This window comes from Platalea leucorodia (assembly GCF_965183815.1).
Source record: "Platalea leucorodia genome assembly, chromosome: 2".
Taxonomy (NCBI): Eukaryota; Metazoa; Chordata; class Aves; order Pelecaniformes; family Threskiornithidae; genus Platalea; species Platalea leucorodia.
In genome coordinates this window covers 131,711,235-131,726,360 of record NC_138824.1, presented here as the reverse complement: position 1 = coordinate 131,726,360, position 15,126 = coordinate 131,711,235, and the positions used below count along the sequence as shown (strand labels likewise).

Below are 15,126 nucleotides of genomic sequence, written 5' to 3'. Positions count from 1 at the left end.
GGAATAGAAGATTCAACTTCTGTTTTTTCCCCACAGGCACCGGATTTGGAGAGATGTGACAGAACAGGCCTTGGCCAAAGCACACCACCTGCACTAAAATGCCCAAGTTTTGTCCAAAAATCTAGATAATAAAGCCAAAAAGCAGCTGCCAATGGTGAAATAGATAAAGAAAGTACAGTATAAGGATCTGTGTACACACACAATCCAGCCCTCTGTGCAAATTCCCACTGATAAAGGGCAGAGAGAGATTTCGGCTGGGAGCGCTAAAGCAACTTAGGTAATGCAGTATACTTAAAAGCCAGGTGGTTCTGCAATGGTATCCTGGATTATCTCTGAAGAGTTCTTAAAAGGATAGAAGCAGACCTCTACCATACCGGTGAACTAATCCAAATCCATTCAGGTAGGGATGAATTCATCCATTCAAAGCAGCAAACGAGGGAGACCACCAAGAACAGAGTCATCAAACACCAGGTCCAATGTAGAAAAATAAGACCATTTAGAACTCAGAAACAAAACTCAATTTCCCTGAAAGCTTGAAAGAACTACTAGACTTCTGATGAAGAAACTATAATTCACCATGAGAAGTCTGCAATACAGATTTCAAAGTACGCTTCAGTGGCTGAAAGGCAAAAGGAAAGCGAATGCAGACAGTGTCGCAAAACAGCAGCAAGCCAACCGCGCTGTGTGCCACACCAGATTCTTCTCTATTTATAAATGAATAAACACAACCAGAGCTGCGTGTGGTAGGGAAGAAGGGAAAGCAGTGAGTAGGTGTGAGGACTAAACACAAGAACTTATTATCTATAGGCAGGGAACAGAAAACCCTGGGGAACAAAAAGCTTCCCAAGCCTCTGTGTTAGTGTGATGGCGGGGGAAAGAAAATCTGTAATTGTGGGAGGGAGGGCTACGCAAAACCATTTACGAAGAGTTCAAAAATATTTTATGGCTATGTTGGATAAAGAAACTCTGTATTGAGGAAGCAAGCAAAAAAAAAAAAGTACTCTGTAAGGACAGGCGCAGTTAAGCACATGGGCTGCTTGATTTAGACAACTTTGATGCAGGTTGACAGAAGGATAAAATAAAATCCTACCCTGCACGCAGAGAAAATCGGAGGCAGGGGAGGAGGAAGGCAGCGTTTGGTCTGAAAGCATTAACGGGGACCCAAGATATGAAGGCAAATGGAGAAAACTGAACAAAATGCAACTCAAAGGCATGCTTTGCAGTATGCCTAAGAGACAGATCCTAACCGCGTACAAAGGCCCAGTCTCGGCTCGGATCATCCAGCCATAGCTTCTGACAGGAGCTGGTGTTAGATCAGCACGCCTTCGCAGTACGCACACCGGCAAGGAGCAGGTTACTAAATCCCCTTCTTTGTCATTTTAGAAACAGGCATCGTTTGGGCAGGAGGGATGATGTGACTCAATGTTTGATGTTTCGGAGAGAGCAGCAATGCATTCTGGAATACAAACGTGACAAATGTGGAACCGCTCTCCACAACAACATAGCGTTGGTTATTACAAAACAGTCTACAAGGCAAAACCTAACCAAGACTAAGACAGAATCTTAAAATATTTGGACTCTTCTACGTGACTGTCACTGCGCTGAGGGAAGGACAGGGATGAGCTCAGCTAAATATTCTGAACCTGCCTTAACGCCTTAACCTGCCTTCCGCCTGACGAACAGATCCACGCCTCTCAACAGATCTCTTGCTCCAAGTACTTTTTCTGGGCCTCTTGCCTCTGGAGCAAAACTGGTTTTCACCTGCAGAACAAAGTTTCTCCAGGCTCTTGGTTCGTCTCTTCCTTTGCTCTTCCCTCATCTCCTTTGGCTGTACTAAAAATATTTCATTAGTGTCTTGTTATCTTTAGTGTTTATTCTCATCTCCGAAACTGGCTCTGAGCTGTGTTTCCAAAGACTGCTGGAGCTGTAGCAGGGCAGTGGAGGAGCTGCAGCAATCCAGTGGCCGCTCAGATCTTGAAGATGACCAGAAACCGCGTGGCCAGCAAATGAGTTTTGCACCACCCCAGTACAGACCAGCAGGTGGAAGCAGTGAGAAATATGAGAGCAGAAAAGGCTCCCAAGTTCAGCCCTAGGAAGCATTTGAAAGAAGTCTTTTGGGGATTGCAAATAATTTTTACCATTAGAATATTATATTGTCATGTGAAAACGAAGCCTAGTTATTCATACAGCCCATAATCCATGGCCATCAGACAAAGGATGAAGGAAGGAAGGCCATGAGCACAGATCTGCATTGAGTCTCACCATCAGTTTGGGCTTCTGTAGACAGTACAAGCATTTCCAATGAGAAAGACTCAGAAGCATTTTCACACTGGGGAATTTGATTAAAACATACAACAACTAGATTTAAACCCAGGAAAGCAGCTATATAAAAAAAGCAATAATCTCCAAAATACCTTAGCAACAATTTTTAAGTTCTGCCTTATGTGCCATTACTTATTCACTTCCCTTTCTGGTCTACTTCTAGTGATGTCATTTTTTGTTATAATTGAGTAAATCTAAACTGACTGGCAATTTTTTTTCCTTCCAAACAGACAATTAAAAAAAGAAAGAGCCATGATACCAACCCACATATCCGTACATACATGCTATCTAGTCTACAAACCATCAGAGAACAGTTGTCTTACCACTTGTGTTTTAAGAGCTGACCAAGAAGGAACCGTAAGAATAGCTTTGTCTTTTGATCTGAGTGCCAACACATGCTTAACAAAGTTATTTATAACACGCTTTCATTCCCCAGGATAAATCACCTCTCTTGGGGGCTGTGGATACTGGATAACAGTAGGAGTCATGACCAGTGGAATCTATTTACATGCCTAAAATCCAGCAGCTGTATAATGCTGAACACGTTTCTCCTCTGCGCATCTCATTCCGCAGTGGCAAAACAGGAATAACTGCGCGCACCCCGTATGTACCCCGGTGTACAGGAACTCGTGGAAATCAGTTACCGCTTGAAGTGTTTCAGTACCACGAGATGAAAGTGGCTACAAAAGGAAAACACATAGAATGAATTTACTGACAGATAATGAATACATTTACCTGTGTTGCCTCCCAGCCCCACTGCCTGTACTTGGGATCGTGGGTGAATCTCCACATATACCAGTAGGTCTCAATCACCTCTGGTCTTAGGATGTAATACTTCTCATTCTGCCGCACTGCCACCGCCTCTACACCACCATCAAATTTGAATGCTTCTGGACCCAGCTTTAATGCTGCAAAGGAAAAAAAAAAAAAAAAAAGAAAAAAAAAGAAACAATTTATTCCTTAGCAGTCTTTGCAGGAAGGGTGGCTAGGAGACTGCTCTATCCCAAGCATGTGAGAAAAGCAGAAACTAGCTTGTCTTTAAGCAGTCTCATAAATATTTCCTATTGTTGAGGCCTATAATTTTTCTTATGAATAATTTATCCAGTTCCTGTGAGAAAACTACCTATCTTGACAGGAGTACAGTAATCCTCTTGAAAACTAATGAAACGCTAAGAATATAAACACATTAACACATTCAATTACAGGATAAAATTAAAGTGACCGACATCAGTTCTTTCCAAGCGAAAGAAAAAAAGAAAAGGGTCAACGGAGGTTTTGATGTCCTTTGATGCCACCCAGCGCAGCGGGAAAAGATCTCAGCACAACACCAGGTGCCACCACCTCAAATAACCTGCATCTTTATCCGGACTCTCCTGCTTTAGGGAAGTGCCCTCAGGCCTCCGTAACTGATGTGCTTCGTAACGGGATCCTCAAGTAAAGGGGTTTACAACTAGGCAATGAAAACCACACCTGAAAATAAATCTCCGAACTAAGAGATTCCCTATTTCAGCCCTTGGAGGAAGCTGTAATGGCCCTCTGCCAGCATCTGGAAAACTCTTCATATAAGAAGGAGGTACCTGAAGAAAAACTGTCTATAATATGAAGATACAATTACATTTTTTTTTTTTATTATACAGCTAGACATTATTCCTCAAATTCCACATAAATAATGCACCCCTATCTACAGCTGCACCCCACCCTTTGCTTTGGCAGCGAATTTTTAAGGCGCTGAACTTTGAAGCTGCACTTGAGCTTTCAAAATGATCAAAGCAATTAATCATGTAATTCCTATGGGCTAGAGGCTCAAATTAACCACGGTCTCATGAGTCTGAACGGGGAACCTTAGAATACTACAATGGAAAATATGAGCACCTCCTAGGGCGTGCCCCAGCAGAAAATCTCCAAAAAAAGTTCCTTAATCTTTTTGTTTCATGGGAGTACAGCTCTGGATGCACCACTCTGCTTCAGCCACACGCATGGCAAAGAAAACTCCGTCAAGAAATGTTTACGCTACTTCTTTCAAAATGGGCTATTTTACCAGTTTCAGTAAAAAAAAAAAAAAAAATTTACAAATTTTACTGCAAAATCAATGAGATTAGATACAGAGTTCTACCTATCCAAAATTAAGAAGATAAGAATGGCCATACTGGACCAGATGGAAGTTCTGTCTGGCCCAGTATCACATCTCCAACAATGGCCAAAATCAGACAAGGATGGGGAAGAGGAAGAACAGGCCAAGTACACGAGATACCTTTTTCCAGCTTCTCTACCAGTCTCCGATTTTTTTGAGCTCCAGGCTTCTCCCAAACTAGACATACTTTTTGATGTGATCAGTAATTCTTAATAGATTTATTTCCCAAGTACTTATCCAGTGTTTCCTTAAACCTGTGTAAGCCTTAAGCATCCAAACCAACGTCTGCTACGGAGTTCCACATCTCTAACACCTCCTTGGCGCAGAACCACTTTTTTTGTTCTTTTCCATTTTCAGCTCGGTCCCTACCAGACTCATTCAAGAGTCTCTAGGTCTTGTCTTGGGGAAGAGAGTGAACAACTGATTCCTATCCACTCTCTCCAGTCCCCTGGTGATTTTGCAAATCCATTGTATCTTACCCAAAACGTCCCTTTTCCACACGGAAGAATACTACCCAATTCAGTTGCTCCTTGAATGGAAACTGTTCTGAACCTTTAGTTTTCCTTCTAGCCTTTCTTTGCAACTCCTCCAATTCTACTACATCCTTTGTGAAACGCGAGGACCAGCCTGAATACGGCATTACAAGTGTGGAAAAGATTAATACGGTGACATAATGACATTTTCTATTTTGCTCTTTCTCACTTTGCTTTTCCTGACTGCTACTGAGCTGACATTTTCATAATCTCAAGAGCAATTTCCTGAGTTGTAATGGTCAGTTAAGAGCTCATCATTTTATATGTGAGGTTAGGAATAATTTTTTCATAGGTGCCTCACTTTACATTGAACTACACTGAATTTAATTTAGTAATTTATTACGCGATTACTCAACCTCATAAGGTCCTTGTGTAATTTTTCAGCTTTCTTTCATCCTTGCTATCCTGAATAGCTTTTTTTAATTAGTTATTGTCAGCACACTTACCTTACTGTTCCTGCCCTTTTCCCGGTCGTTTATATATGTGCATATATGTATATATTTTTATTTATATATACATATATACACATACTAAAATATAAAACGTAAATATACTATACATTTATACACATCTATACACATGCGTATAAATACACTATACGTTTATACTCACCTGTGCACGTGTATAAATACCTATCAAATATATCGGAGTACCACTAGTTAACCACCATTCGCCCGCTGCAGGAGCTGATTATTTACCTCTACCCTATTTGTGATGCTACAACCATTTTTTTTCTCCATGCAGGTACTTGCTGCTTATGCTGTAGCTGCTTAATATCCTTAAAGGGCCTTAGCAAAGAACTTCTGAAAAAGCCTTTTGGAAACCAGGTAAACCATGTCAGCTGCGTTATTCTCATCCCCCAAAGAAGCTGGATTTCAGGCAGTTCTGGTGAGGCATCACCTATAGAAACTGCGACACCGTCTCTTGCTTTGTAGCCTGCTGGTGCGTTAAGCCTGTAATTATTTACTCATATCTACTTCTAGTGTTATTGGGCGCTCCAAGACATTGTACCACCCACGGATGGGTGACCCCTGCACGTTGTGACAACCTCACTGAATTTTTGTCTGCAACCAAGGATGTAAAATTAATCACAGCACTTCTACTAGTAGCTGACTAAAAAAGTAAAGAAGCTACTACGAACACAGTACTTTTCCGGGGAGCAGTCTTCTAAGCAAAGAACCATCTAAGGCCATTTTACAATGCTACAGCGGTCGCACTTTAATCCAGGTACTTTAGTATTAACGGGGCTGACAGGCTGTAGTCTAGGCAGGGAGAGCAGATGAGAAACAGTTTCACATCATAGTGCAAAACTGCAAAGCTAAACCAGTGCCATTTTAAAAGAGATCTTGACTGATTGAAAGTTGACTTCAATGAGAGCCGTATTAAGCACTGCTGAAAACAAGGATAAATCCTCAGACTTGTAGATAAATATTTATATATCTGATTTTAGAAATAATTTTGAAAACATTATTTAACTTTTTGTGTGTGCCTTTAAGGCTGCAGCCAATCTAGCAACAAATGTCCTGAAAGTAAGAAAGGGTTCATAATTATTTATTATTATTACTACTTTCTAGGCTCTAACTCACATAAAATTTGAGGAAGAGAACACCTCCAAGATACTTTTGTTTGAGAGACTCTGAACCGTTCCATCAACGCACGTTGTTATTTTATACTTCTCACAAAAACACGTATTCTTGTTTCTTGATCTCTGCCTGTTTAGCTGCTTACTGAGAGTCTTGGGACAGAGACAGCATCTACTCATACCCTTACAATGTCTCAGCTGAAATCTTAGTCACCTGGCTTATTCTGCACTGGAATTGTCGGATGTGTAATAACAGCTAAAGCCGTACCCAGATTCTGAGGACAGTTCTTGTCAAGAAAGACGTGCAAAAAACTTCACCCTACAATAATCTGTCTGTAGTCAGTCAATACTTCATATACTATCAGCTAATGGCTGGGAAAATTCTTATGTATAAGGGATGGTACAGTTTACTAAAAATATTGTGTACTATAAATCAACACATGCTGCCATCTATGTAGATAATTTTGCTTATTAATCTAACCTCTACAATACCTATGAAAGCTAATTAGTTATATTTTCCACCCTTAACGATTCTACGATTCTCTGATTCTAATTATTTGGATTGATTTGTTAGTGGGCTTTCTATTCTTTCAATTTCATCGAACACCTTTTCCATTTTACCATTTATGGATTTCGCGTTGCCAGTTATTTCATGCCTTTGCCATGTTTCTCAGTGGTACATGTTACGAACGCAAACCAAAGAACCAGTCCCCAGTAACGGGAATACCTCGGGATGCGCAGCCCGCACACAAGCCCGAACGCCGAGACGCCCCGCGCCCTACGCACGCGAAGCTGTATTCTTTCAGCCTCACCCGTGCCCGCTGCCAGCACTGTGATTCCGTGCGCTCTGCCGGTACCTGGGCACGCGGATCAGAGCTGGCCTTCTATCTTTGCTTCTCCCAGTCTTCTCTCCAAACCGAGAGCACGCTGGACTACGGAAAAATCTTGACATTTCGTGTCAGAGCACGGGAGATGTAGGATGACTGCAGCCATAATCTGTCCGTAGGTTACGGCACAGAAACAAGCAGAGGAGGTAGGAAGCAGAGGCGTGTGTGGATTACACATCGTAAGGCTATTCTGGTTAGTTTTCTGACTTTGACATCAATAAGCCTTTTCAAATCCTTGGTGTTTCCAAGGGGTGCCACACGCATTCACGATTTTCTGGAGAGAGGAGGAGCCTCGGGGGTCTCATGCCAACAAGTTCAATGGATCCTGGAAACACAAACCCCTTGCTCAGAGGCAGATCAGAACCACGCCTGTACCCCCTGCCTTCATCTTCCAAAGACCGTCAACTTCCTCCAGCTGGTGAATTAGAAAGGCATCCTACAGGCAGTGCCGCAGACTCATCCTCAGCTTCAGCAGAATCTCCAGGGATTTTCACAGAGCCAGGGCAAGGGCCTGAGCTTCTCAGGCCATCCCCAGTCACCTCTCCAGCCTACAGCTCAGGGGTGTGAGGTCTTCCCTCAGATACTCCTGGAGAACAGGAATAGGTGAAGCAGATTATCAGAGAGACTGTGTCCCTGCACAAACCTCTCGTTGATCGCAGGGCAGTGACGCCAGTTGTCACTGGGACGTAATGCCCATGGGAATACACCAGGAATGGTCACAAGGACTTCCCAACTCCTCTGTACTAATCAGCACTGTGGAGCAGACAACATCACGAGAGATGAAATGAGTAACTTCAGTGCTGACAGAATGCAATCTGATGGCAAAGGGAATACAACGGATGCACAAACATCAAGAACGATTAAGGCAAATCTTGTAACAAGCCACGCAGGAGAAGGCTGTCACATGCAGACAGACCACCTTACATTTGGACGATGAGACTTGGGCCTGATGTGAGAAAACAGCGTGTGTACGATGGCAAAATTTACTCGGGGGCTAGGTCTGGAAGACTTGCTCCCAAAAACCAGCAGGGTGTCGAGTCAGTTTAACTGTCCAAAGCTAAAAAGCCCCAAGCTTAACCTGAAGGGAAGGATTAACCTGCTTTTGAACTGGAATGGGTCTGTTTCTACCACAAGACGTACCTCCTGTTATCTTTTTTAACTGAGATGTAGAATAAGGTATCCTTGAATTCAAGAGACAAAAGTCCTTCTCCTCTGCAGAGCTGGGATGATCTCCTCCATCACCATCCTGAACTGAGCTTACGTATGAACACATGCAGTCCTTGTAAGTCCAAAATGGGGTCTCCCATCCTTCCTCCACATCTGCCCCTATGTAAAAACTATTAATCTTAGTATTGATTAATCCTGACTAAAGCAGCAGCAACTACCAATGATAACGGTGTTAGGAAATGAGGAAGAAACCGAGTCGTGTGGGCTGAGATCTTTGCTAGACCCAGCAAGACATGTAGGTGCAACAGGCTGCGGCCTCTCTAAGGTAGCTTCACAGATCTGAGGCTGGTCTCATTTATATGTTGGGAGATGTGGCGTGGTGTCACGCCAGCAACAATCCGTCCAAAAGGTGATGGTGTGCTTTAAATTGTGCCACACTTTCAATCAAGTTAAGAAATGTCCTAAAATCTTCAGCAAGCCCCAATGATGCACTGTGAGCATCCAAAAAACCTGCGAGGGATCCCTGATGCACATTCCGGGGGACTAAGGAACACCCAAAGCGTCAGCGGAAAGCTCTCGTTCCAATGATGCCAAGGCTAAGGCAAATAAGTCAGTCTACAACGTTACCGTGCAAATCTGTGACCACGTGGCAACTTTCGCTGGTTACACGGCAAAGTGTTTGCTGCTGCCAAAATGGAAAGAAAGGATGGGCAGCGGAGGATATTTCTTCACCGGTAAAGAGGTGAAAAAGCAGGATGCTTTTCTATCTGCAGGGTGGTCCTCAATCCTCCCCAAATCATTTGTGGCAAGACACACATCTTTTCATCATGTATCTGGGGAACCTAAAAGAAGTGTTTGGGTTGGGGAATGGGTTAGAATACGTTTGGGAGCACTGTAACCCAGGTAGGCTTGTGTGGGATTCCTGCAATACAATCTGGTCCTCCACCTGTGAGCTGGGAGAGGAGGGGATAACTGCCTGCTGGGGCAGCGGCTCCTAGGCACCACGAAGATCTACTGCTGAGGGCACAAACTGGATGGCGACAGAATGCTTGACATCAAGGGGTAGACCAGAAAGCGGAAAAGATTCACGATGGCCTAAGACCTCAAAGGCCTTAGAAGCCATGAACAGAAGCAAACGCATCCAAGGGACCAGAGAGACTGTCTCAGATACGATGAGAGTCTGGGCAATCATAATTCAGCAGGTGACTTCTCACATCAGTTGTGGTAACTTCAGTCCCAAAGGCAAGTAAACGAAGAGAGGCAAACAGACAAGAGCAAGCGAAAGGGCTACATTAGCTTGACAAAATAAGTAAAATCTTGTTTTGTTAAAGAAGGCTGAAGACACCAGAAATGCTCCGCCTTATAGAGCGCGATCGAGCTTGTCTGAAGACCTAGGGTAACATATGAGAGGGGAAAGTGAGAGGATCTTATTATTGCCTTAAAAAAATCCTAATACATCAAGAACCTCCAGCCACAAACGTCATGGCAGAAAAGCACCTCAATGCTACATAGGCATGTGGACTGTCACTGCCAGACAAGAGTATTTTCTTTATTATCACACTGGTGAAAGCTGTCCAGATCAAAGTTACTCCAATGGAAGTTATCTGAAACCCCAGAAGTCCTGGACCCTAAATCATCCGTCATGTCACCGTGTTTATTCATTTATGCAAGATATGGAAAGCATGATTTCAAACTAGAATTTCAGGGGATGGTATTCCATGATTTATATGGTAACAGTATTGTAAAGACAGTAGCAAATATAGAATTCAATTTGCCTGAAGCTTTCTGAAATATCAAATTCTTCTTTTCTATTAAACAGGCTCTCATACCTGCAATATGTGCAACAGGTTGCAGACAGTTGGCAATACAATGCCCTTCTTATCCAGAAGTGCTTTTATTCTGTGAAATTCTGTTTCCATTTTGCCGAGAGTGGACCCTGAAACAGCATTTATTTTTTTTTCTCATGCTCAGCCCTCATGGAAATTTAGGTTGCTTCACAAAGTAGTATTTTTATACTAAAATATTATAAAACCAGGCATATACTGCAGTTTATTATATGAGCAACGCTGGGAAGACACAGGGAAGGACAGCTCTGGCTGGTTTATCTGAAGAAAAGAGCTCTCCACCCTCAGCACGCAGCCTCACCACCTTGCTGTCTCCTCCAGGGACACCAAATCGGGCAAGAGTTCTCCCAAGTCTAGAGGAGAAAGCGATCAGGCTCTCCCCTTTGCTGACGGAAACATAAACCTATCAGCTGAACCAGGATGACGGTCTGCCCTCTGAAAGAGAGGTTTTTCCGGCAACCAGCTAGTTCTGTCATTAAAGTGTACAATTATGTCTCAAATACTGCCATTAGAGCATAATGAAGTTGGCATTTTGCACATAACAGTTCTTTATTTTCTTTGAAAAATCAGTCAAAAAAAAAACCCCACAACCCAAATAAAAAAAAAATCCACATTCCTGAGATTGCATGACCGAACAAAAGAAAACTAAGGCATTGCAAATTTACAGCTGCCTGTACAATATTCAGTCTTTCTTGCACGTGTGTGTTCTTATAAAGTCATTAAATACATAACCCAAACTTTCATCCCCGCAACTTTTGACTTATTTAGGGTACAGAATAAACGTCTGAAGGAGTAAAAATAGGACTGTACAAACAACTGCAAATTTAGCGTTGTTTATTTTTAAGTGTCAAATTAAACATTTAAATGCAGTTTTTCAGAAAGGCAACAATAGCTACTATGCCCTACCTTTTTCCTTAAGCATCCTCTTATTTTTTTCCTTCTCCTTTTTTTTTTAATGCTGTTGCTACCCAGGTAGCAGTATGGCTTATGTGACTGAATTCTTTAAAATGGCAGGCAATTATACAATGATACTATGTAATCCAGTGAATAAATGTATGAATTCTCATCTTAAAACTGCTTGAGTTTTAGTTACCATTACTTCTACTAGAAAGTTATTTCAGAAGCTCACTTCTCTAATGGCTACACACAGCCATTTCCAATTTCCAACCTACATTTATTCATGGCGAGCTTACAAATCTTGCTCTTGGTACAACTGTGTTGTTTATTTCTTAAAACAACTCTGTTTCTTTTCAGTGTTTACCCCTTGAGTCGACAGCAAATTTATTCCCTTCTTTGGCATTACTCTTCTAGTCTGAGCAAGCCAGCCTCTCGTATTTTCCCACGGTAAGATAAAAGCTCTGTCGCTCCAATCATTCTGTTGGTCCTTCTCTGCTTTTATTCTGCTTGAAATTCAGATTTGTACAGCGTATTCTGGATGACAAATTATACGTGTCTTCTAAGGCAGAGTTAATATTCTCTAATACCTGCTGAAAATTCTTCACCTGATACAGACTAGGGCTGCACTGGCATTTTTCAGCTCCCAGTTTAGAGAAAGAGCTCCTGCCTTTTTTCTAGTGAACTTCTTATTTCTGACAGTCCAGTCCTCAAGATCTGCCTGTTTGCTACTCAGACTCTTCTGTTTTAATTGTCTTATGACTTTACGGGCACTGTAAGTGTAATCAGGATAATTCAACTTTAGGCATCACGGTCGCTGTTGAAGATGTAAAATAAACCTGGTCCAAAAGACTGAACTTGAGGAACTTCCAGCCCAGCAGCGAGGTCTGGTATTGCCTCCTCGCTAGTCAGGTCTTTGGCCATCTGACAGTTTGCACACCAATTGTCATCCTCTCTAGTTTAATTGTACTTACCCAGGATGTACTATTACTAAAATCAGTAAAAGGTATATTTACACATTTTTCACTCTACAGAACTGTAAGAACAATATATATGAAATGCTGCCCCATATATCTGGGAGGACAAGAGTTCACACCCACTCCTCCCTCCCTGCACCCATATAACCTTAGCTGACTGATCCAAAAATAGGATAAATGCACAGGAAGGAACCATATAAAGTCTGGTTTTACACTTACTTACCATGATGTAGATCAGAAGTAAACACGTGAAAGTTAAAAACATTATACTGGTATAAAAACAGTGCATGTTAGACCAGGCATAGGTCCATAACAAATCTTAAAAATAATTGCAATGATTTCTGTATTTCAGCCACGGAAATAACTGGATTAGCAATATATCTTACTTGTCCTGTCATACGACTCGTGACACGTATGTGCAATTTCAGCTCCAAGCTGCAGGTAATGTCCAGCTTTATCGTCTCTGGAGCCATCTGCTCCAAGGGCAAACATTCCCCCGGCAAAGCAGGTCAAATGGCCCATCTTTCTTTCAAGGTGCCCGTTCTTCCACTCCCCAATGAAGGTCAGTCCTCCGTTGGACTTTCTGATGAGATGCTTTTCTATGGCCTACAAGAAGATTAAGAGAACTTTCAAATACCGTTTCACATGCAAGTTTTACATACTAACTCTCCTCCAAACAATAAAGTACTGTTTTCAAAACAGAAATAATTTTCTTCTTTCAAATTCACTTCTGAGTGCTACAGGAACAAACAGCTCTAAAAATACGATTTCAATGCACACAAAAGAATACCCTTCCTTTAACAGGCAGTGAGAGGAATGCTCCAGCCACCTTCCAGCTGCTGCTCCATAGCAGCTTTCTGATTGCATGTGGTCAAAGGATGGGTGAGGGTTAGAGCAGCTGTTCACAAAAAACATTGTTATTTCATAGGTGAGGCAACTGCTGCTTTTTTTTTTGCACATTTGTACCAATGTATGTGTTGCTTGGGACTTAGAAATGGCATTCTGCCGGTAGTAGGAAGGAAAATAGCTGACCTAGCTTTCCAAAGTTTGCAGGCTACATGGAACAACACATTTACTTAAGCCTCTTTCAGAGAGGTTCACAATCCCCACCAACCTACTGCAGTACTTACTATCTTTAGCATTAGACTGTTTTTCTTGTAACTAGAATCTCATTGCAGTTTGAGTCCTATAATAATACAGACAATTATCTTCTTTGCCACGGAGACATTATTCCCATCTTCTTTCCAGAAATCTCCTTTGCGCTTCCACAAATAACCATCTGATGGGTTCACAACTTCCTACGAAGTGCAGGACCTGTGACTGGCCAGAGCACTCCAAGGCTGATTAGAGTTGAAGGCTTAAAGTGCCGTTAAAAAGGCATTTATTACTCTCCTTGCCATCCACAAGATCTATTACAGAAGTGAATTATTACCCCTCTCCGTTACTTTTCTGGTACCTACAACAAATCACACCCCACATGTCCACAACTGTATTTTGCACTCAAACTAGATATATGCTGAGAGCACACAGGCAGAGGATGCCGCACAGAGCTAAAGCCGTTATCGTGGACGCGGAGGTCATGGCTGCTGCACACAGTCATCTCCGTGCTAGCTACACCGTGCAAGCTACGCACAAAAAATTCTCAACAAGTTTCACAATTTCAGCGTATCACAGCTGTGAATCTACGTCCTAGGACATTGAAATGAAGTGTCCTTTACAGTGGAAGACTGCCCTAACGTTACCTAGCACAAAGAGGTCGTGGATATGGAACTGGCTCATACTCTTCTTACGAAGTATGTGGTGACCTGGGTAAGGTTGCATATGCCATGGATTGGAAATCATGACATCTGAAGAACAGATGCTGTCATCTTTCTTCCTCTTAATACCTCCACGTAATGGGATATCACTGCCTACTGCAAGACTTGAGAGTGAGGGTATGGTTGTCTCTTCCACTCTCCCCCCTGTAATAAGCTAAGGGAGTGAAGTGTGGCTGGACAGAGACCTTCTTTTAGACTGGTGGGTGCCGAGAACATTTCCAACTCCGTGCTATGAGTGGGAAGAATGTGTTTTACACCCTTTCCCTTCTGCTTGCATAAGCGACGCAGAGAGTTTTTGCTCCAAGTTTTGAAAAACAAAGAGTAAGAAGTGTCAGCTATGGTGGAAGACCTATGTTATGGGCAACAACGAAAGAATAGTAAGGGAATGGGCTCTTGAAAATATGTAAAGATTTTTAAATAAAAATTCAAATTGCAATTATGTAAAACAAATCCTACTCGCTGACTCTTCCCCCATGTCTTCCAGTGTCAGGTAGGACCTGGGATAAACACAAACCCTGAACCAGAAGGATGTTCCACAATGCATAAATCAGTACGGTTCGTACAAACTCAAATGTACACGGGTGGGTTTAGCTGGGAGAAAGCCGAAGAGGAAACCATCTGATGCTTGCGCTGCAGGTCATATCACACATGAAGCTGGAGCAGCTCAGCTCTTTCTCCCTCCTACCCACAGTGTGTTTTCATCTGGTCCCAAATTTGCTTTGCTGTGTCTCCATTCAGAGACAGAGATTTGCCCGTACAAAATGTTTGCAAGACTGGGCTTATAGCGAAGAGGACGAAAGGGAAAGTTTATTTCCTCTAACTTTAAAGTGCTCACAGTTTAGGAATCAGAATAAAATATTTCAACAGTAACCACAATGGATGTTTACCATCAACTGCTAAACATTTTTGAACCCACAGGACCCAATAAACTGTATTTTAGACTATTAAAAGTACTCAGCTAATGTTTTGAAC

General features: G+C 42.2%; 1 protein-coding gene across 2 annotated transcripts in view; it reads right to left on the bottom strand.

Moving 5' to 3' along the window:
• Positions 1-15,126, bottom strand: part of MAN1A2 (mannosidase alpha class 1A member 2) — a 140,799-nt gene that overhangs the window by 13,871 nt on the left and 111,802 nt on the right. For both annotated transcript variants that reach the window (XM_082304291.1, XM_082304292.1), the window contains exons 10-11: positions 12,724-12,943; positions 3,058-3,230 (exon numbers count right to left, since the gene is read on the bottom strand). In XM_082304291.1, coding sequence (XP_082160417.1) covers positions 3,058-3,230; positions 12,724-12,943 — 393 coding nt within the window. The remainder of the gene's footprint in view (positions 1-3,057; positions 3,231-12,723; positions 12,944-15,126) is intronic.